The sequence below is a fragment of the Ascidiella aspersa genome, chromosome 7 (assembly GCF_963924565.1).
Source record: "Ascidiella aspersa chromosome 7, kaAscAspe10.2, whole genome shotgun sequence".
NCBI classification, from domain to species: domain Eukaryota; kingdom Metazoa; phylum Chordata; class Ascidiacea; order Phlebobranchia; family Ascidiidae; genus Ascidiella; species Ascidiella aspersa.
The window spans coordinates 30415508-30438947 of NC_139453.1; the positions used below are offsets into that span (position 1 = coordinate 30415508).

The 23440-nt window shown below is 32.9% G+C and overlaps 2 protein-coding genes across 2 annotated transcripts in view; one reads left to right on the forward strand and one right to left on the reverse strand.

The window, feature by feature from the left end:
* The first annotated feature begins 2583 nt into the window (after positions 1-2583).
* LOC146138919 (intersectin-1-like) overlaps positions 2584-23440 on the forward strand; it is a 66138-nt gene continuing 45281 nt past the window's right edge. Inside the window, 21 exon segments of the mRNA XM_083394732.1 lie at positions 2584-2839; positions 6437-6599; positions 7083-7298; positions 9365-9435; positions 9884-9965; positions 11094-11185; positions 12174-12323; positions 12834-12955; positions 13337-13440; positions 14018-14092; positions 14669-14827; positions 15188-15290; positions 16254-16479; positions 17244-17383; positions 17698-17859; positions 18602-18682; positions 19192-19273; positions 19956-20129; positions 20651-20742; positions 21431-21536; positions 22040-22091. Coding sequence (XP_083250858.1) covers positions 2773-2839; positions 6437-6599; positions 7083-7298; positions 9365-9435; positions 9884-9965; positions 11094-11185; positions 12174-12323; positions 12834-12955; positions 13337-13440; positions 14018-14092; positions 14669-14827; positions 15188-15290; positions 16254-16479; positions 17244-17383; positions 17698-17859; positions 18602-18682; positions 19192-19273; positions 19956-20129; positions 20651-20742; positions 21431-21536; positions 22040-22091 — 2519 coding nt within the window. The 5' untranslated portion in view covers positions 2584-2772.
* LOC146138920 (uncharacterized) lies at positions 3148-4707 on the reverse strand. Its single transcript, XM_083393272.1, has 3 exons — positions 4401-4707; positions 3979-4238; positions 3148-3581 (listed from the first exon to the last, which is right to left on the reverse strand). The coding sequence occupies exons 1-3, from the start codon at positions 4702-4704 to the stop codon at positions 3387-3389; spliced, it is 759 nt and encodes a 252-aa protein (XP_083249398.1). The 5' UTR covers positions 4705-4707; the 3' UTR covers positions 3148-3386.

A 23440-nucleotide genomic window follows, 5' to 3' on the forward strand; every position in this document is an offset into this window, starting at 1 on the left:
TCGGTTCCGGTTCGACTCCCTGCTGAAAACCTTAAAAAAATCCTGGACCCGCACCTGGCTTATATCATTTAGTGATGAAAAGCCACTGCGAGCAAATGATAAAACACCCAACTTACTCATCAAATACAGTAAATAATAAAGATTTAAAAAATAACCTCAGCTGTTTGTTTTTTAAACACCTGATGAAAGTTTAGATTACTATATAGGCCTACTTTAATTATAATTAAATATAATTGTTCAGTAGCCTGCTTTTATAGATCCAAAGTTTTAGGCTAACGCAAGTTACTTTTATTGAATGCAAACCGGAACATTGAAAACGCTTTTGCAACAACTTTGGTTAATTCGGAGCTAAAGCAGGGCGCTAAAACTGCTTGGAATTGAAATCAGAACTGAATCAGATTCTAAAAACGTGTGAACCTGAACCGGAAAAAGTAAAGGATTCGACTCTGCTAAAAACGATGTCGCCTGTTTTCAACTCAATAGCGTCCACAAACGGCAATAGCTAAACAGAGGCTGAAGGCGGAAGCTTTTCGTCACAGAGGGATTTGGACAACCTAGAATTTTTCGATTTGTCAAATTAGATTTTTTTAGAATTGCCAAACTTGCTAAGTGTGGTCTGGAATTACCTTAATCCATTTCTATTTAATTCGGTATTTTAGAAATAACTTGTTAGAAAGTGACCGGCAAGTCTTGTATTGCTAATTCCGACTCAGAAATTGTAAAACGACATTCAAAAATTCCATGTTTTTGGTAAAATTTAAAATTAGATTAGAACTAAACTACAACTACACACAAGCAATTCAAACATTAAAAAAAAGTCAGAATCTCGCCCTTGTTTGTCGAATTAGACAAAAAAGACAATGTTAAAGTTAGGACATGATTTTACCAATCACCATTTGATAATGGCACTGTTTAATAAGGGCACACACAAAGACCAATGAAGCAACAATATCTAAAGCGGTATTTTATATCAAGCCATATTATTAGGACCTCAGGCGTGATATACCCAAATACGCTGAATTATCCGGCATGAATTTTAAACTTTTTGAAATAAGGCCTAAGCTGTCGGATTCCCAAATATATCAATCCAACTTCTAAATGCCCTAAATAGCATCTGTGTTGGACGAATAGGTGCCGCCTTAGTGTTAAAGATACGATTAAGACTGGGGTAAGGTACATAGTAGTCTCAGAGGTATTATTCTGTCTATTTAGGTTATATTTTAATTTAGACGTTGTTTCGACTACGAGGTATTAAGCCCTATTTTGGTCTTATGAGAAAATTTTTACTCAGGCCGTAACGTTTTTTTAAGTTTGGTCTTTTTATCTCCGTTAATAAATTGCACAGCAAAAAGTTACCGTCAGAAGTCGCTAAACGAGTGTTTGAGTGGATATTAAAACAAAAGAGTTTCTAAGAAATAACCTGTGCTGTATCTTGTATTGCTTTTTTGGCTTGATAACAAACTCTTTTTATTTATTTTCGTCAAATTTGATGCGTTGGGCGCGGGTTTGGTATTTATCAGGACGCAAAGTTTTAAAGTCGATTACAGTGCTAGACTAGTTTGTAAACATAATAACATGACATAAATCGATTCATTGTGTTGTTATATTGCACAAAATTAATTGAAATGTGACAAAAAGTAAAAACTTAACTTGAAGCATTGTTTTTTTTGGTTCTCTTATTTACTATTTTACTTTATTTTTGCGACATTAACCTCATAACTGGAGATGCGGTTGGCTGAGTTTGAAACAGCCACCCTTCAATTGCGACGTTCTTCCACAAACCAAGAACATTTTTAATTCATTGAATTTGGAAAACTTATTTCACGATTTTTTGATAAAGGAATACGGTTTTGTTTTAGTATAAGTAATGCTAAAATTACCAATTTTGCTTGGTGATTAAAGACAACAAACTGTGAACTGACATCTTATTTAATATTTCACTTTATCCCAGTTCTTTATCTTAATAGACTCAATATAAACAAAATTAACGTTAAGGTTTTGCGTTTTTATCATTCGTCTTTTCTTTGGTTACAGTTTGGCGCTGATATAAAAAATCCTACTACTTTTTTCCGTAACGTAAGGAGTTTTTAAAATTTAAAACTAAAGGAAAAGCTGATTATAAGAGAGTAAATATACCAATGACACTTTACCCACCCAAGAACACAAACGCTAACTTGCAACCAAAACCCAAATAATGTTATAAAATAATAATGCACTGGTATAGGATCCTACCACAGGTATTAAATCAACGTACAATATTTGGGTTAGGGTGAAATTTAGGTGTGGGTGGGTAAAGTATTATTATAAGTTATAACCGTTATTTAATAATAATACCGCACCCCAATCCAAATAATTTGCGTTGTGGTAAGATTCTAGACCAGTGCCAAAAAATATAGCAAATTTAAAGGTTTCAGTTTCTTGAAATAAACCATTGTTTTAATAAAATGATTTCTTTGTATATTAAAATTGAAGAAAAATTCTACTTTCTAAAAAACTACTTTTGTGTCTTTTTTGACAATATAAATAAGAAGTTCGCCTTGCATTTGAATCTTTTTTAACTTTTAATTTCACAAACAAACTAATGTCACCTAATTGATATATGTTCAATGATTTAACGTGTTTTTGCAAAGTGACAACAGCGATGGCAAAGAGTAGGTAACACAGAAACAGATTAGAGACTGGTGATGTAGAAATTAGGAAATTTTGATTTGGTGCTGGCCAGCGAAGCTAATAAAGTAAGAAAACATAAGTTGTTGTACAAAACAAGAAGAAATGGCGCAACACTTGATGTCTCAAAGTTCATCATACGGAGGTTTCGGCAGTGGTTACATGGCAACAGGTAACTCATTTCAATTGATTTTTCGTTTATGATAGTTTTTGTTTAATATATTTTTTGGCTTACGTTTATACAAATTAAAAATCAATCCACAACCATATTTACATGAATACACAAACACAGCTATTGCCTACATTAAATTTATGGGCGCTCTTTCACTATTGTACGTAAAAATTATAAAAAAAAATCTTTCTTCAAATGCCGCATACCACAACGCATATTGTTTGGGTTAGGGTGCGGGTTAGCGTTTGGTTGAGGGTGGGTCAAGTTATTATTAATAATTAACACAATATTACTTGACCCACCCTCACCTAAACGCTAACCCAAACAATATGCGTTATGGTATGCGGTATTATTATTTTGTTTTGTTTTTTGCATAACTTTTCATGTACATAAGTGAAAGAGCGCCAATTTATTTATTCCTTTTAAAAGTGCTTTAGTATGAAGTTTCGTAAACCCTGTATTGCCTTAATGTTACAATTATGCAGAGTTGTATGATATAATATGCAAGGTTACATTTTATACTTTTTGTCACACTGGCTTTAAAATATTAGTTTGTTGGAATACGACATAAAGGCACTGCTGTTTTGTGAAACAAATTTGTGTAAGTCCACATTCCGATGTTTCTGGACCCTTGATTTTTCGGGATGTTCCAAATAACCGCTTGGGGTGGTCCCGTTCGTGGGCTTCCAGCATGCCAACGTGCGTAAACATTTCCGCCAGTGGAACTACGTAGCTCATCATTCTGTGGAATATTGTAGGCTGTTGATGCATATTACAGTAATGGAATATTGCCTATAGTAATTTGTTCTGTAATATTAGAACAATTGGGGTATTTGGGCTAAGAAAAGCCTTTTTAATTTGGATAAATCGCATCACAATTTTATTTTATGTTGTGTAAGTCCACAATTTTGTATGTTTGTGCGTTTATTGATTAGTCTTTTGTCATTATTAACCTTTCTAACGAAGGTTTGAGAAATATAATGTTTTGATTTAGTCTTTGCCAAGGATCTTATACAACACAAAAATTAGACATACATTACTAAAAAGTTGTGGCCTAATGCTGAACTTAATGTTAAAAAAGAATAATTAAAATTAAAAACAAATTTAAAAATGTTAAATCTTTATAGTTTAGATCATACCACATAAGTTAATGCAGTCCAGATTTCAATAGTGTTGTAGGATGGTTCATCCAAATACAGGTTCCACGTATGTTGTATGTAGGTTTGTAGTTTATCGAACATTTCTTCACTCTCAATATTGACAAGCGTTCCATTGTAAAACGCACAAAGTGCTTCTGCTGCCGCTTTTCCCTTGTCTTTTCCTGTTCTTTTTGTTGCAACTGACACTGGAAGCCAGTAGCAGGAGCCATTGAAAATAACGCCAGGGCAGCTGGACAATTCTAAACAACAAGAAATTCTAATTGTATAGTAAATTGCATACACAAAAAATCGTTTTCTTGTAATTTCTCTGTTAAACATTTTTTTCACCTTTTTCAAAACAAAGTAAAACATATTATTCACTTAATTTTCATTTCTATTCTCTGTTGAAGACAAATCTTTACCTTTTTTCAAATTTAATCTTTTTAAAAAAAAGTTGATTCTTTTTTCGATAAGTTTCCACTCGATTATTGCCTGTGGTCCAGCGGGGCCAATTGGCCCTGGACTTCCGGGGAAACCCCTTGGGCCTCTCCGACCCGGTGGCCCAGTACTTTCCCTCATGGGTGTTGAGTTCCCTCTAGTGGTTAAATGTTGCATCTCGAACAAACTGCCGATTGGTTTGCACACCAAGAAGTCATTGGATTGAAGTTGAGCCAATGAATTGCAAACTTGCAGCAAAACTAAAATTGTGGCACAAACTCGAAACATACTTCAGCTGTTCAATTCTCAAGATGCAAATTGGCATTTTTGTGCAGGGTTTTTATACATTTTTGCAAAGCTGTTTTTCTTTAGTGTCTGGCCAAGTGATCGCCATATTTGGTGAAATGTCCATACTTGGTGCTGCAGCTGTTTTTTTACTGGAGCAACTATAATTTGCACTTGGAATGTGAACTTTCCTTATATAGAAGTGTTTGTTATAACAATGTGCTGTTATTGCAGTTGAAGTGATTTTTGCAGAAGAACAAAAAAATAAGAAATATTGCCTTTGTCAGTTGATTAGCAATTTACAACTGAGAGTTCTAATGTTACCTGAACTTTTAAGACAATTTGTCTGCTTAAATAAAAAACAAAACACTAGCTAAAGGAAAACCGAAGTATATGCATAACATAAATAAATAATTGAGTGTTGGTAATTTAGTGACATAATTTGTATACAGCAAAATTTAAATGGTTTGTTCACCATATATATAGAATATTGTGACAAAAATATCATTTTCTAATTGCTTTGATCTTCCAACCAAACAATGAAACCGACAGTTTTAACCTTTGATAAGAACGGAAATGATTTTGCATTGAAGTTGGACTAATTACATGATTACTAAAAGCTTGTTGAATAATGCAAGTGTATATCTTAAAGTGAGTTTAATAGTAGCTTAGTAAAACTTAATGGTAGCACAAACCACTACCCTTAACATATGGCATATAATAAAGCTTGTTCATGTTTGATACTTAAAACGATTTTTATTTTTCAAAGTTTGATACTTTTGTGTTTGCTATTAATTAATTTTGCAAAAGCAATTAATTATCTTAATATAATAAGCTTATTTTACACCAGTTACACAGCTTAGTAGTGATTTAATGTAATCCACCAAATTGCAATTTCCTGGTGTACCATCAGGCAGTGGCAATGTTAGTTGTGATGGATGGTGGATTTCATGTCAGCTAGTTCACGCTAGTTTGGAATTATTCCCCCTAGTTTTAAGTTTAATTTTTTAAATAGGGAATTAATAATTGCTCTGTGTAACAATTTTCAGCATTTTTAAAGATTATATAATTAATAAAAATACGGTATCTCAATTATTTTTTCTTAGTTCTTTAAATGTTGCTAAAACATTAGGTGTTTATATGCACTTTGGCAAGTGCTATGCCAATTTATTCTCTTAAACTAAGTTGGGTTTGTTAAAAATGACAAATAAATTGTTTTGTTCTGTTTGGCCGGCTAAACGAGAAGCGGCTGACCTAAAATATGTTTTAAATATGATTTTAGCAAAAGCATTCTACTCGATACTAAGGCCTAAAGTAATGGTAATAAATAGAAACCCCCTCAACCACAGCCATGGCCTTCATTTCAACACACCTGCTCAATAATTCATACTTTACCTATTAATATTATGTCTGGCAGCTACAGTTTTTAAAAAAACTTTGATTTTCAAAACATTGATGTTAACTGGCCCAAACAAGCAAGAAAAATGAAATTTTAAAATCGGTTCAGATTACCATTGCACATATATTACAAAATCATTACCCTTTTGGAGAGCATAAATCTTTGAGGTTTTTTAGTAGGACTTAAGAATATCAAGCTCATATAAATGTAGGTAGCATATTTGTATGTTTCGAATATCTTTTTATTTATTTCCAACCAACCTTTTTAATTTATCCTGTTCACAATGCCCTATTTTGTTGCGTTTTATAACATACCTTGTTATATTTTTGTTGACAGGTACCCCTGCTGCCACCATGTGGACGATAGCGCCCGAAGAATGGAACAACTACTCACAGCAGTTCAACAAGCTCATGCCGTCCGCTGGCTTTCTCCGGGGCGATCAAGCGCGAAACTTCTTCCTCGAATCAAGACTGCCACCGCAACTACTCGGACAAATTTGGTAAATAAAAACTTCAAATTAAAATATTAATTTGAGAGCTACCGGAAAATAAACACTATTTACTTACTTTAAATGCACTTATCTTGCCTCCCTCGATCACCATGTTTAACTTTATTTTTTGACTTTAATCTCAGGTTTTTTTTAGGATTTTTAAAAGTATGTTGATAATTAGTTTAAGTTAAAAAAGGTACGGGTTAAATTGTAAAACATAAATAAAGTTAAATAAAAATAGTTAACGCATAGCTGTTTAAAACCCATCCTTTAATCTAATGCTAGCCAAAATGGGAGTTATTTAACAACTCCAAAATAAGTGGTAGACTGAAAAAAATTAAATGCACTATATATTCTTAGCATGTACTTTCTATCTTTCATATTGAAAGAAGTTTAAGTCTCTCACCAACTTTTTTCGTGTAATTTGAGCAATTATGTCTTGAATTTATTTGTAAAGAAACTATTGTGATCAGACACTTTGTTATTTTCCAGGGAACTTGCTGATTTTACTGGTGACGGTAAAATGGACAAACTTGAGTTTGCGATAGCGATGAAGCTGATCAAATTACAACTCCAGGGGGTAATGTTACCCCAGACCCTCCCAGCAAGTATGAAGCAGCAGCCCCCTCTTTTTGGGGGTGCAGGGTCCGGGTTCGGGGCTACTGGAGGGGGATTTTCTGTGCCAATGCAAGGTATGACCATTGTTTAGTTTAATTAGGGATGTAGGATTATATGGGTTTGGAGCTGGTAACTCATGTTAAACTGGTAGTACGCAACTGAATCTAGATTCATATAGGAATTTCATTTATGATTTCTGTTCAAATGCAGCGATTTTTTCTTGACATTTCAATTTATTAAAATTAGTGCTGTTAACTAAACACTTGTGCTAATTTAGGCCTAATGTACAAAACCTTGCCTTTAAATAGTTCAATTCTTATCTATATTGACTTTCAAGCTTAATTATGATGTTATTTGTTATCGGGTCAGGTGGAAATACTTTGTGTACATTATATCAGGGCAATATCGCAATAAAATGTCAGGTGTCCGACATACCTACATTTAATTCACTATAGGATTAAGATTTATCTGATTTTGGCTGGATTGTATTTCTAATCCACTTACTATGCATGTTTGCATTACCATAACAAGAAAAAAAATTGCATAAAATTGACCGGTAAACAGTGGTATTTTGCTAAGCATCTGATTTGTTTATTAGTATTAAAAATTACTAAAATAGGATGTAACCTTACTGACGAAAATGTTTTTGTAGTGGTTTTATGGTCGGGTTAGTATACACTCACCAGACTAAAGTTCAAATTTTAAATGAGCTGACAAAGTCTACATTCACGCTAAGTCATCCCCACCTGATTTAATTATGCCCATTATTTTTTGTATTCTATTCACACTGGTATAAATACTTGTTTCGGTTTTCCATCATTTCCTGTCACACCCTTCATTCAATTTTATCTCATTAACATTGCTGGCATTTTATTGCTCAACCGATGAATTCATTTCCTTTTGCGGCTGCCAGGAATGAATATTTGAATAAAATTGCGTTGAACATTTATTGTAACAAATGTTTGTGCCTTCTAATATCATTTGATAAGTACTTGTCTATTACCAAATACCTAAAAAAAACATTTATTTACACCAAAACTGGAATCAAATATTCAACAAATTATGAATTTGTGTTTTATTGTGAAATGAAAGCAAATGCATTTAAAGTTTTTTTTGTAAAACATAAAGAAGCAGGGACGCTAAAAAAAATGTTTATTTTGTTAAGCAGCCAGATTTTTATAAGGTTGATAATTTTTAAATGTTTTAATTGCAACATATTAAAAAATAAAGAACAATTGAATAAAACTACCTTAGCTGCACTAGAACGATAGCATGATGCAGTAACACTATAACTCTGTATTTTCAACCTGGCCAAATCTACCTGTTGAATAAATAAATTTAGATGAGGGGTGGGGATGTCTGGTACTTGGCATTTTATTCCGATACCCAATATGTTGTTGGGCGGAAAAGTAGCACGCTTTAAACTGATGCCAATAGGCCTTATCATTATGCTTAAGACAAAGTTTCCTTAACACCAGTTATTAATCATGGATTTATTCACCCATACAAGGAATGAATAGTAGTTTGTTTTACTCTTTAAACACAGCAACACTTTCATTGCTCAGCAAAAATACTTCTTTTTATGCCAAATTAAGTGAAAAGTATTTGGGCATCCAATCCTTTAACATTGCGACACTTCTTGTCATCTTTAAGTTTCTCGGCAAAATCCATGGATACAATTTATTGTAAATTCTAAATCTAATTTTAACTCAAAACTAATGAATCTACAACAAAAAGAATTAAAGAATAACTAACAGTCACTATTATTTGACATAGTAAGTAAGTAGTGGGGGATTGCGGCAGACTGATGACACATTATCATGTAGAACCAGAAACTGCCTACGGGCCGCTCAAAATCCCAGCCCTGGCCCGTGGGCCGTATGTTGCCCACCCCTGGTCTAATATGTTTTGATATTTCACCTTTTTAAATTGTGCGTTTAAATCACAAATCATTGCCGAAATTCCGATTTAAAATTGGTGTTGCATTGGAAATGATAAGTGTCCATACCACTTTGCATCAGATATCGGTATCAGCCAAATTATATCGGACATCCCTCATCAGGGGATATTATTTTAGCAAATTTTAATTTAGCAAAACAACATAGTTTTTGTGTTTAATCTGTAGGGGGAATGGTGTCGAACCCTGTCACCCCTAGCCCAGCCCCAATGCCAGGAATCTACAACTCAATGCCATCCATGACAAACGGAAGCAACACAATGCCACTCAGTGAGTAGAATTTAAATAAAACTAGAACTGGCTATTACTTGTCTTTATAATTTGCGTGCCCATGATGACCCAATGTTTGCTTAAGTACCTGTTATAAACACATGTTTTTCTGTAGACTGTAATATAGGCTTTTTAAATTTCTACATGCCTATCCTATAAATGTTTATTAAAAGTAGTAAATCAGTTTAGTAAATAAATCTTAATGTTTTGGATTTTTATTTTGCCTTTAAAGATATTTTTGTTTATTTAACTATTATGTGTTGTTAAGCTACATTTTTATTTCTGTGTTTGAAATTGCGTTTTTTTGTGAGTAGTTTAAAATTTACTTTTTTTACAATAAATTCTAACTATGTCGTTTCAACAGGTTTAATTTGTTTTGCTTTTTACATTAGTTTTGCTTGTTTGAAAAAGCAATTTTTTTAAAAGTATTTTTTATTTTTATTTAAAGCTTCAAGTTCCAGTTTACCTCAAGTTGCTCCTGTGACATCACAAAGCCTTTCAAGACATGGATCAATTAATGAACCAATCAGGTAGCTGCTTTGTTTGCATTCAAACTGATTTAAATTCATTGGATTTTAGGCAAAGAGCGCTTGTTACATTTTACATGCTAATTTTGTTGTTAACAGGAATATTGACTACAACCTTACAAAAGTAGTAATTATACATTTTTATACGATTTAAATTATACATTTTTTATACAACATACCACAGTTTTTATTATTCTTTCTATTTAAAAAAAGCTTTTTAATTTTAGAATAATTCAGGCGTTCTCTATTGTTTATAAGTGTCTTTCTACCCATGTATTCTGTGTGTTAATTTATATTGGGTGGCTTTGTTTTGATAATGCTCTTAAGCACCGAGTGTAATGTGTCCCTAAAACCACATTTACCATGTGACCTACAATGTAGGTCCTACATGGTTCTAGCTGCACTGTGTATAACATGTGATGTAGCCATAGTTCATGTATAATGCTAACCACAAAATTGCCTGTAGTGAAAGGGTTGTATTTTGTGTAGACATTTTTGCCAAGCTGATAATCTGGTTTCAACAACTTCCTATGTCCATAAGTTTCTACTATTGTTGTTTGGTACTTCCTAGGAGACCAAGGGTTTTGATTTGCAAAGATTCTTTATCATCCAAATATGGCTTCCAGTTTATCTATTGTATTCTCTATAACTCGATTTTAACTATTGCTTCTAGAATTTACAGCATATTTTTTAAATATGTTTGGAGATAATTCCATCCCATTAAGATGACTATTTTATGTAAAATTGGAAAAAGCTGGCTATATTACTTAAAATTAAATAAAACACAAATATTCAATTGGGGTAAAAAAAACAATAACAGGTTTTATGAGATATTTTTTGATAAAATTGAAAATCCTTTATGTGATTGGAAAGATAGATTTTTCAACTTATATTAGAAAATAAACGACCGTTATGTTACACCAAAATTTTGCAGACAAGTTAGTTAAAATCATTTTTATCCAATTTAAAATGTAGCTACAAAATTGTTTCTGAAAACGTTTTTTTTTACTTACACACCCACTTTTAAATATTTAAAATTAAAAAAACTTAACTGTTTCATTGCAACAGCAATAAAGTGGCTTCAGGATTTATTGTCAATTACAATTTGTGCTTTTTTTCCAGACCTGGCAGCAATCAAGACTGGGACGTTCCAAAGCAATCCAGACTAAAGTACAAGCAGATGTTTAACACACACGATAAATCAAAAAGTGGATTCCTAACAGGTTTTTAACTTTTATGTTGTTCTTTTAAGATGTAAAATTTATACTGTAGGTGTAGTAAACTCTATTTTGACAAAGGTCTTTAGTAAACTATGTTTTTTCTTTGTCTTATTTTGCTGCTTAAAAAACAAAAATGAGAACCCATAAAATTGATTTATTCTGCCTTAGGTTTAAGTTTTCACATCATTTTAGAAAATAGAGAAAATAGAGAAAGTATTGTTTGTTTGTGGATCAAATTTATTTTTTTAAATCCCCAAAAATTAACGAAAGGCTTGCATATTTTGCCTGACTTTACCATTACCAAGTTCATAAATTGGCTTGCAAACTGCCACTTCTCCTTTTATACCTAATTATACTTCACTACGTTATTTATGGCCACTGCTTTCACAATTAATTGTTTCCCATAAATTTTGGAAGGTAATTTCTGAGAGAAGGTTTGACCATTTCACACTTCTGTGCTGTATTACCAACCCTAAGGCACTTTATTTCTTGTTATAATAACTGGCAAACCTTCCACTTTAAGTAGTTTTATAAGCAGCACCCTTTCAGAAGAAATGCCTATGTTTTAGCAAATGTATTTTTTTTTCATTTTTATGACCTCTGTCATTTGAGACCACTGGCTTACAAACTAAACATCTAAAACTTGTTACCAGCTACTAATTTACTGAGGCGTTCTGGTATCTTGAAAACTGACACAAATTGGTAGCTCCATAAGTAGAGATTTATTATTCGGACTGATACCCAATGTTTTACATTTTTGCCGACTGATACTTTGAAAGAAAAATGCAAATAACATCTCAGTTTATCTGCCTTATATATAAAACTCTTACTCGCATGTTCTGAAACAAAATAAATGAAAAAAGAAATGTTTGTTTTTCAGGAACAACTAAATCAAATCTAGGAGTAAAATACCGGCCATGTCAAATTTACAGACAGAAGCTATTTATCGGTCTATCTCTATCTATAAGTAATCCCTATGTTGTATCCCTAGCGATGCAAGCACGTCATATTCTTAGCTTGACTGGCCTCGCCCAGATGACACTGGCCACAATATGGCAGCTTAGTGACGTTGATAAAGATGGAAAACTATCGCAGGAAGAGTTTGTGCTTGCCATGCATTTGTCGGACCTGGCAAAGCAAGGTAAGCTAGTGGACAATTAAGTAATTTAAATTGTTTTTGGTTTTGCAGTAAAATCAAGGAAAGTTGTATCTTTTTGTAGTTTGTGAGGTTTATGCTCCTAATTATGTTTTGATTCCCATATTTTTAATAAAATAGTTGTGTTTTTGCTTTGTAATTAGACCTAATTGCCAAGTTTAATATTTTTTAGTCTATATATTAATGAGCCAACACAGCTGTGACTTTAAAAAATATCTTAACTGGTCTCTTTATATGTTTTTAATTGAGCAGACAATTGCTACTTCAACAACAAATATACTTTATACTAAACTTTTCTTTATGATCCAAACTAAATGTTATTAAAATAACTTGCATTGCTTTTTGAAAAAAATCAGTAATGTCTGTGAATGGCATTGAAAGAAATTTGTTTCGCATAATCTTCATTAAGCCTAATCCATTAAGTTTGAGTGTCTTGGAGTATGTTCCATCCAAAATAACTTCTCTTTTTTCAAATCCCAATTTATTTTTTCGCAGGGGGTCAGCTCCCATCCGTCCTGCCCCCCCAACTCATCCCCCCCTCACAACGACCCTCTGTTGCGGCCCCAAGTCCCGGCCAACTGGGGCTCCTCGTCCCCCTTACCCAGATGGAACCCAAGGTCTGTACCACCCCTTAGTTTGAGAACTAGTTTTATGAAGGCTTATTTAAAGCCGTATGGGCTTAGTGTACAATTTAAAATCGAATGATTTTATTTTTGTTATATAAATTAAAAAAAAATCTTTGCCCTTTTGAGTATATTTGAACTCGATTTCAGTTTTATGTTTGCACGAGTTTGACCGAACACAACAGGTTTGTAAAGGCTACTTGTTTCACAACATCATGGTTCTGAGTAATTTCATGCCAACCCTGGTATGTACAAACCCCCCAAAAAAAATCTGTGTTGGAACAGTTTTAGGAATCTCTTCCCTAATGGCTTTATGTAACATAAACCAAAGTTTTATGTGATATATGCTTATTTTATGGTAAGTTTCTTTATTAGCCTCAGGAAGATGTTGGAAGCGTGTTTGCGTCCCTCGAGGATAAAAGAAGAGCAAACTTCGCAAAAGGAAACTTAGAGCTCGAGAAAAGAAGACAAGCATTACTGTGAGTGCCTGTCAATTACATTTCTTTATATTTACATCGTGAACCATGCCTAAATAGCATTATATGAATATGTATATAATATATATATATATTTCATGCAAATATGACATAAAATAAAAGAATTAACCTAACATATATTGCCACTGTTTAACTTCAAGTTAATTTAGACAAATCTATTGTATGCTAGTTCAAATGCATCTTTTATGGTTTTTTCTCTATTGAAGTATGCTGTCTTTTTAACCGTCAAGACATTGTTAGAACTATAATTTATTTAAACATAAGTTTATCTTGCAAATTAATTGCAATACATATGGAAGTTTAACATAACGTAAATGGCAAAAGTGCATAGATAGCTTGAATGCACAATAATAAACTAAATAGTTAGTTGTGCAAAACCTATTTTATTCTACTGCTTCAGGTTTTTATTTTTAGTTTTTTTTTTAATTTCTTTTTTTTAGTATTTTTTTAAGTGCTTTTTAGTATTTTCTTCTTTAAGTATGCTCTTTAAACTTCCAAGACAAGTAGTTACTTTTACGTGTTACGACATCGATTGATGTTTGTCGACTTTGATTGACAGGGAAAGTCAGCAGAAGGAAAAAGAGAGGCTGGAACAAAAAGAAAGGGAAGAAAGAGAAAAAAGAGAGAAGGAAAGGTACGGGATAAATTGCTTAATGATTAACCACCTTGCTACAGATTCGCCGAACCTTTGAAGTGTTTACTTAGTGCTTAAAACACCGGTACAAATATGATCATGGTCGTAATCATTAACATCAAGCATACACTGTTTTTTTGCTACCAAATTAAGATGTTTAAATCCTGACCTTGGCTGTTGTTCTTCAACTTACTTGTCTAAACTATGTACATTAAAGGATGATAAAAAAAATAGCCCAAAATATGATTAAACATAAACCATACTATTTTTACTTGATAAAAAACTCATTATTTTAGTGTTTTTCTTTTGGTTTTAAATAATTACAGCTCGCAAAAAAAAAATTTAACCATTGCAAAAATAAAAACAAAATACATATAGATCCTTGACAGTTGAAAATAGTCCCATTTACAAAACAATCATAGATTTTAAAAAATCAAATCATTTTTTTTCCAAACAAGCCTAAAAAAAATTTACTTATCAAAATGCCACCAACTAAAATATGTTTTAAAAGAGATGGTTCACCATTTTATTATTTTCAGACTCTAATTATGTGCCGAAAAACAATTTTTCCTGCAGAATGGAACAGGAACGCAAAAGATTGGAGGAAATGGAACGACAAATGGAGCGTCAGCGTGCGTTGGAGCGCGAACGCGAGGAACAAAGGAGGAAAGCGATCGAGCAGAAAGAAGCGGCTCAACGTGAGATGGAACGTCAACGACAACTTGAGTGGGAGAGGTAAAGTTCACAATTTAGGAAAAAATACACTTTTTTATGTAGAATTGTTTGTTTTAAAGTATTTTTTGTGTGAATGTAGAAAAGGCAAATATTTGTATTTTCTATTTTTTAAATTGATGCTGTATGATATTGCGTTTCAATTTTATGTTTGTCAATTAGAGAGGCCGGGATCAATTACTTTTGTTTTAAAAAAGTTTTTTTCCAACTATAGGTGTTTGTAGCAAAACTTTAAATTATATATATATTATGATGAATGTTTTTAATCTGTTTGACCAATATACATCCTATGAGTTTAAACATGCTTCAATAACATTTGGGTCAGTTGTTGCTTGCATTGAACACTTTCGTTAACTTGTTTAGATTAAGACGAAAAGAACTTCTTCAACACAAACTTCGTGAGCAAGAAAATGTGACGAGTTTACGAGCTAAAACCCAAACCCTGGACGTGGAACTCAACTCTTTGGTATGTACCTTAGTTTTTTTTTTAGCATTTTCCCCCTAGTTGTATGCATTTGTTTCTTTAATTGCCACTCAAGGAAAACAAATGCTCAATTTTAGATTTTTTAGAGATTTTATAGACCTACTTCAATTAAGTAATTTGAATTTAGCATTCCAATTTTATCGTTTTTTCGAACTGAATCTAAACCAGGAGACAGCTGACTCGATGAACCTTACGGCCTTTCGCTGTCTCCTGGGAACGTCAAATATTTCAAAACATTGTGATTTCGGCGATTCTCGTTTTTTTTGTTTTTGTTTTTTGACGTTCCAAATAAAATATTATCCTATCCTATCCTACTTATTGTTACCAGCAAAGCATTAAAAGCACTTATTTGATATACCATTGCCTTGATGAGGGCTCTTATTTGAAATTACCTAGATTTAATATTAATTCACCTGAACAATGCTGTCATATAATCAATATATGTGGAACCCTTTAGTGTGCTTTAATTGATTCTGAATCGCTCTGATGTAAAGTAAACCTCAATGGCAGAAGTAAAAAATAAATTACTAACAAGGCAAACCAACAAAAACAACAACAAAAAAACACACAACGTTAACCAATTTTGTAAATCTTAGTTTTAATTTATTTATTTTGCACAAACAAACATTTTTTTACTGCCTAAAATTTTGTTCTTATTTAGATGTTAATGTGGCTTATATTAGAAATATGAAAACTAAAGCTTGGGCATTATGAAATAAAAATTATTGATTAAAATAAAAATATTATTTCGTCCTTCATATCTTGGCCAAAATAAAATAAAAGAGGTTAACTAAAATAAAAAATAAAATATTAATTTGTCCTTTCTCTGTTTGCTTATAGAAAATAAGCCAGGTTAACCAAAATGGGTAAATTATGTTATCTAGGCTGTTGATTTTGTGTAAGAAACTGATTATTCAATATAGTTTTTGCAATATTCCATTATAGCAAGAGAAGCGGAGTCAGTTGGCGCTAAGAACAAGTGACGTTGCCGGTCGTTTGAAGGAACATAACGGCCAGTTGCACATGATGAACCGACAACGCGAACTCAAACATTCGCTCGTCCAAAAGCAGCAGGAACAAATCAATCTTTTCAATCACCAACTGAACAGCATTCTGCCCGAGAAGCAACTTCTTTCAGAAAAGATTCAGTTTAAAGGCAGTTCTTCACAAGGTAAGTTAGGATGGCGAATTGTATTTTTTTAGTTCGGTTGGCAAATTATATTTTTTGTGAGTTACTGGCGACATTATTATGTCATCCCTAAACTTAGGTAACCAACTGTATTAAATTTAAAATATTGGAATAGAACACAAGAAGGTTTACCAATTATTTAGCAAAATTCAACACTGTTTTTAAAGACTTTTATAACAACCTACTGTGAGTACCCAATATCAACAACTATATTACTTCAATACAACAAATATGTATTTTTCCAAATAATCACCTATTTTTTTTTTTTTAAATAATTCAGGTTCATTAAACATAATTTTTATTTTGTGGGCTTTAAGTGATTGTAAAGAATTCACAAATATTTTCAATTGTTTGAAAGCATTATGCTAATTACGTATTTTTCCAGATGGCAATCTTCAGTCATTGCCCAAATGTTTCTATATTTTGATTTTTTTCCTAATTTACTTGCATTCATTAAAAAATTAAAGTATTCAGTTTCATTAACATCTTTAGTTTTAAAGATATTTTTATACATTTGCTAATCGTTTAATACAGGGGTTCTTAAACTGGGGTCCATGGACCCCTTGGGGGCCCGTGAACTGATATTAGGGAAATAACAAAGTCATGAAGTCATTTGTATTGTGACGGCAATTTATGACGTCATTGTGGAGCATTTCTTGTCTACCGGGGCCCATGCAAAGCAAAAAAAAAATTAAAAAGTTTAAGAACCCCTGGTCTAATAGCTGCTTTATTATTTTGTTTTGCAGACGGAAACCTCCAGTCGTTGCAACGCGATTACCAATCAAAAGTCTTCACGCTCCAGCGAATGCGCACACAGCTCGAAGAAAGCGAGAAGAATCGCCAGAAAAATGCTTCGGAGCTCGAGAAACTGAATCACCAACTCAATGTGAATATATGCAACTGTTTTTATAGCTATCTATGCCATCGGTGTTTTGAATTCGACATTTTTACCAACTTGGTTTTTGCGAAAAATTTTTTTTTTCTATTTTATCTGTTAACGTAGTTGGATGTTTGCAACCATTTAAAAAATCATTTTTAAATTAACGTTTAGTTCGGTTTTGTTTATTTTTATAAAATACACTTTTTATTTTTTTGTATTGTTGAGGTATTTATTAATTAAAATGCCATACTGCTTACATTCCTTTTCTTGACGTTTTAAAAAAAGAGGTTACAGTGCTGACAAAAACCTGTTTGATTCAGAACTTCCGCGAGGAGTTGAGTCGATATCGTTTGTCGGTGGAGAGGATTACTAGGATACAGCAAGATAAGATCAAAGATCTCCAGGAAGCAAGAAGACAGAAGAGCCTCAGCCTCACTCGCAAGGAGTCCATGGAGAAAAAGTAGGCACACTTGCGGGCTCTTGTATTTAAGCAGTAAAACATTAGTGGGTAGCAGTTATTTTACCAGCTTTAATGTTCCAAAGTGGAGAAATTGGCTTTCGTAACGATACATCTTACCTGCTGAAATCATACTAGTTCTTTAAATTGTCGTTTTTTGATCCCCTTTGAGTCTGTGTAGCTCAGTTGTAGAGCGACGGTTATGGTATGTTGAGTAGTCAGCGCTTGTATTTTAACAGCATTAGTGTTCCAAAGTGGGAGCACTGGCTTTTCTTGGCTGCACATCTTCCTTGCTAAAATGAAACTAGCTTTTTAAACTTTAAAGAGTGATGTTTTGAGGTTGCAGTATATTTCTAACACATACAATGGCCTATAACCTATCCAAGTATCTAACGCTGAGTTGTAAAACGTTCACATAACAAATTGTGCCTTGGATGTATTTTCTTACAAGTTGTCCATTGATTTTTTAAATTTACACAGTTTTTACCTAGAACAATATTCCACTATTTGTCCTACTGCCTTATTTCAATTTGGCCAATGAAAACAATATTTTTAAATTAAACTGCAGCGACGGTAGGCGAAAAAGAACCCAGACATAATGTATCGATTGGTAGCTTTCTTGAATTTAGAAAAAAAACCAAAGTTACACATTACCAATAAGTGATTTCACAAAAAACAATTATTTAGCAGTTGTAAAAGTATGATTTTATTTTTGTTGAAAACATTCCTAAAATTTGTGTCATCGCAGACAAATTGAAAACCTGGAGTTTGCTCGTCGGAGGCAAGAAGCGGAGTCGCGGTCAAAACAGGAAGAAGAATCGCGGAGAAAAAGAGAGGAACAAGATAAGGTCCGCAAAATAATTCCATGTCTGGGCTTGATTATTATAAATCAACAGCATAGTTTTTTTTTGTTTTTTTTTTTAAGAGCAACATCAGTTTTGTGAAAAAGAATGTTTATTGTTTAATTTTAATAATTTGTTTATTGATTTTGTTGATACAGATTCTTAAGATTTCACTTTAAAATTGAATTAAAATTATAGTTTTTGGCAATTATTAACGTCAATTTTTTGTTTTTATAAATCATTGTTTCTCAACTTTTTTTGCGGCGACCCAATTTTCTTCCGGTACTTTTGAATTGCTGGCATATTTTCACTACATATATGCTTCATAGTTGCATATCTTGAGAGTACTGTGGATTCAATGAGCTAAGACCAATGGAAAAGTAAAAAAATATAGGTTTTATATTACTCGCGCCTTGCAACCTTCCATGGCGCACTAGTGCCCCGGTGCACCGGTTCAGAAGCGTTGTTACAACCTACACATGTACACAAATAACAAAAAATAATTTACCACACAGAAAGCTGCAGAAGAGCGTCGCCGAGTTTCGGAGGAAAGTGAGAGAATAAAGAAACAAAAGGAGGAGGAGACAAAGAGGAGAGGTGAGAGGGGTGGGAGTGGGTAGGAGAAATTTCCTCTATGGGCGCCAATCTTGAAAGGATTTCAAAACATTGAGAAAGCATTTCAAACATTGTTAAAACAGTTTTACATATTTTAATCAGATTGTTTTTTTAATATTTTTTTAAGGGGAAGGTGAGAGTTGAAATATTTTCTGCCGTTTATTTTGTTAAATCCATGTAAAAAGTTGAGTTTCTAAACATGCCTGTATCTACACAAGTTAGATTGGAAAATTCTTCTCTTTCCCTGTTCTCTGCAACATTTTAGCTGTTTGACATGCTTTTTGTTACAACTTATGATAAATGATAAGTTTTGCCTGATTAATAATAAATCGTTCCAGACAATCGCTTGATCCATATTCTTGTTTCCCTTTTTTTAGTGTCTTTTTTTATATAACACTATGAGGAGTAATATGCTGGAATACATATGACTGGGCCGATTATTTTTTGACCTAAAAATGATAAATTTTGCCCCTTAAAATAATCATTCTGACAAATTTTGAGCTATTAGTAACAGATAGAATAGATCTAAAAACAGCGTATTGTTGTATGAAGTACCGTATTAGTGTTTAGCGTCGTTAGTCGCTTGTTTTTTTTATGTTTTTCTGACGACTGGGTTGAACAACTTGACAAAATTTAGGTAAAAAAATAATTGCCTAAATACGAGGTAAATATTTTGCAGAAGATGAATCAAAGAAAGCGGAAATGAAACGAAAAATCGCCGAAATGCAGCAGGAGCGTTTAAAGCAGAAGCAACTGGCCGATTCCAAAACAACATCTGCGACCAAAGCTTCAGCTGCGCCCACTGGTGGCAGAGGATTCACTCTTAAACTGTCCACAGGTGGGCGCTCTTGCAACCTTAAAAAGAAAACTATTAAAACCTAAATATTTAATAAGTTATCTACAAGATTTTTTTTTTGGTATTGAATAATGTATATACTGCTTTGCAAGGAATTTTATCAAATTCTTGATTTTGCTGAAAGTTGAGTTTAATTAAATGAATAAAGAGTTATCAAAAATGAATAAAGAGTTATTCGAAACGTTCAAAATGATACCTACTTCTGTATGAGCTTTGATATTCTTATTACGTCTTACTACAACCTCCAACCATTATGCTCCAGAGTTTAATTAGCTTAACTATTTTTTTGTTTTGGTGGAAAATTTAGCCAATTATAATGGTAAAACAATGATTTTATAATAAAGTATAATTAATTCGCACTGAGAAAGCATACAAAACCAGAAAAAAAAACTATAGCTTTCTGGTTTTGTATGCTGACCATGGAGAAAAAAATATCAGTTTCCATTAATCTTTGCAAGAAGGGTTCAGTTTATCAATCAGCAACTCTCTACTTTTTCATGCAGACCCTTCGCACATGTTCACCTACAAGGCGTTATACACCTTCACCGCAAGAAACCCAGATGAACTTTCGATTAATGCAGGAGATATCATCACTGTGAGTATAACATAAGCTGGAATTAACAGAAAACTGCTTGATATGGCCTATAACATTTTGCTACCATTAATTATTTCTGTTTTTCGAACTCCTGCCAAAACTAGGGTTGAAACTATTAAAGGCTGGTTAATTGTGTGTGAAACTAAACAGGAAAACGCTTATTTGGGTTGCAAATCTAAACTTTTTAAACTAATTTGGTAGCGGCTAGCGGGTCATCACGGATACCCGATGTCAGTCTGTAGCATCGGACATGTTCCCTTTTTCGAACTTCCGCCAAAAAATTACAGCAGTAAGTACAAACATCAGAGGCAACAGAATAAACTGAATAGTTGTTTTAAGTTTGTATTTCATTCCAATTTTGAATCTAATCTTGGCTGGGTAGTTGAGATTTAGATTATTTAAATGCAGAACAAGAGCATACATCATATTTACCTTTTATTTTGGATATTGCAACTAACATAAACTTTACAGACAGTACAATAAAGAAGCATTATTAAGAGAAATGTTTGACGTTTGATTTTCAAGTTAGAAGTTGTTTGCGAACCAATAATATGAAATTTCATGTACACAAAAAAATGCATAATTATATCCTTTTTATAGCTTTGTATATTAACCTTAAGAATCACAACTTGGTTTGTTTTGTTGGCCCTAAAAGTGTTGCTAAGGTCAAAAATATGTTTTTTCCAAGGTCGACGAATCGCAAGTGGTTGAACCTGATTGGTTGGCGGGAACGAAAGGTGGAAAGTCTGGATGGTTTCCAGCGAACTACGTCGAGAAAGTTAAGAAGACTAAAGGTATTGTTACATTTGCAATGCTATTTCTGCTTATTTTTATGTACAATAAATGTAAAGCTGGCTTGATATTGGTAATATGAAATATAGTGTTTTAAAATTACAATAGCTTTTTCTGTGACTGAGTAGTGATTAGTTTAAAACCAAAACATGAAAAATGTTTAACTTTCTGCAGCATTATCATAATTGCAGCACACATGTCCTCACAGTGTTTAGTGCATGGTTTTAAATATTTTTATTTTTTGTCCTGTGGCTCACTTTAAAAAAACAATTATGTTACATTAGCAATCACCCTAACACGGCATGTTAATATAAGCGAACTTCTATAATATTATCAGTTATAACGGATGGTTTTTACATTCATCCTGAATTATTGGCTTTGAAAACTATGAAAAAGTTCCACACATATTGAAATCTCTCTAGGCATGTTATTTTGCATACAGTTTGAGAATCACTGCTTTAACATAATACGTTTTTTAAGTATACCATGGTTTGTGTGTTTTTAGCCCCTCCTATGGTGAAGGCTCCTCCCCAATTTGCGAAGCCAACATTAGCCAAGTAAGATCTGCCTGTTGTTTGTTTTTAGCAAGTCACAACACATTTGAGCTTAATAATCTAAAAATTCAGTTGTAGAAAGTGTGTGTCTGTTTCTGTGCTTTGTTCGTATGACTGTCTACTTTAAAGTAAGCTGAGCATCTTTGTTCTTGTTAATTGTTGTGGAAAGCCTTTTTGTAGTAATTTAGTAAATAGGTCAAGATGTTATTTCACCTAAAAATGTCTGAATTTGTTAAAATCTTATTCTGTGACACACATATTGTAGTAACGGATCTCCATTGGTGACGAGCCAAGTAAGCTATAATTAGAAGTGAGCTTCAACCATTCATTAAAAAAACAAAAGTGTTCTACTAGGCACTGGGGTAAATGACTACTAATTGAGCAAGTTGATGTATTTAAGTAATTTTAAAACTGGATTGCTGAGCCACTTCAAGGTAGGTTTAGTTGAAAAAGTTAGCAAATTGCATTTCATCTGAATAACATTTTGAAGTGTGTTTTGCCGGTGCAATAGAATCTTTCTCAGTTAAGTTGTTATTGTTTGGGTGGTTATTAATGATATCCGATAACATTGGATCGGCTAATTATTATATTCCCGATCAGGCTGAACGCTTTGCTAAGCCTTTCTGAAGGCATCTTATGTACTACATATAATGTGTGTGTTGTTGTTGGCCAGTCAGCTCCAGAAGGGCTTGATCACACAATAACACATTGTGTGTGTTTCAGTTGTAGAAGATTGGATAGAATCCTGTGTTTGTATTTAGCCATGATGAACAAACTCTAGCAATTTTTTTTCAGCTTGGCGTATATTTTGTCTAAAAAAAGATTTCTTTGCTTAACAAAACTTAGTTTGTTACTGCAAATGGAGATTGTGACTAAATAGCATGTTAACTGGGCTGTTGTGTAACTTAATTTTACAAGTTTTTTATTGCGGTGGTTGTGTGACTTTTGTCCAAAATATCAGGTGTCGATATCTTAATGAAATAGGACTAATCTAAAATCAGTTGCTTTAATTAGGGCAGCCGTTCTCAACCAGTGGGCCATGGCTCACTAGTTGGCTATGGAAACATTTTGAATGGGCCACAGACCAATTTTATAAAGCTAGATTTAATAAAGAATTAAGTTTTATTTGTGTCACTACACTTAATTTTACAGAAATAATGGCTTGGGGTGAAATTTAGAAGGAATGTAAATTTATTGTTCAGCAGCTAGTATCTCACTAATGCACGGTTAAAGAAATAATCTGTTATAAAACATGTTCTGCTGTTTTTTGTTCTAAACCTATTTCATAGTTTTTTTTTTCATAAACATATATTGGGCCACAGAATTTTTGTGCAACGAAAATGGGCCACGAG

Coding starts and splice junctions, on each gene's coding strand:
- LOC146138920 (XM_083393272.1), bottom strand. CDS start 4,704: ATGTTTCGAGTTTGTGCCACAATTTTAGTTTTGCTGCAAGTTTGCAAT. Junction 4,239..4,400: donor AAGATTAAATTTGAAAAAAG/GTAAAGATTTGT, acceptor CTTGTTGTTTAG/AATTGTCCAGCTGCCCTGGC. Junction 3,582..3,978: donor GGACTGCATTAACTTATGTG/GTATGATCTAAA, acceptor AATATTCCACAG/AATGATGAGCTACGTAGTTC.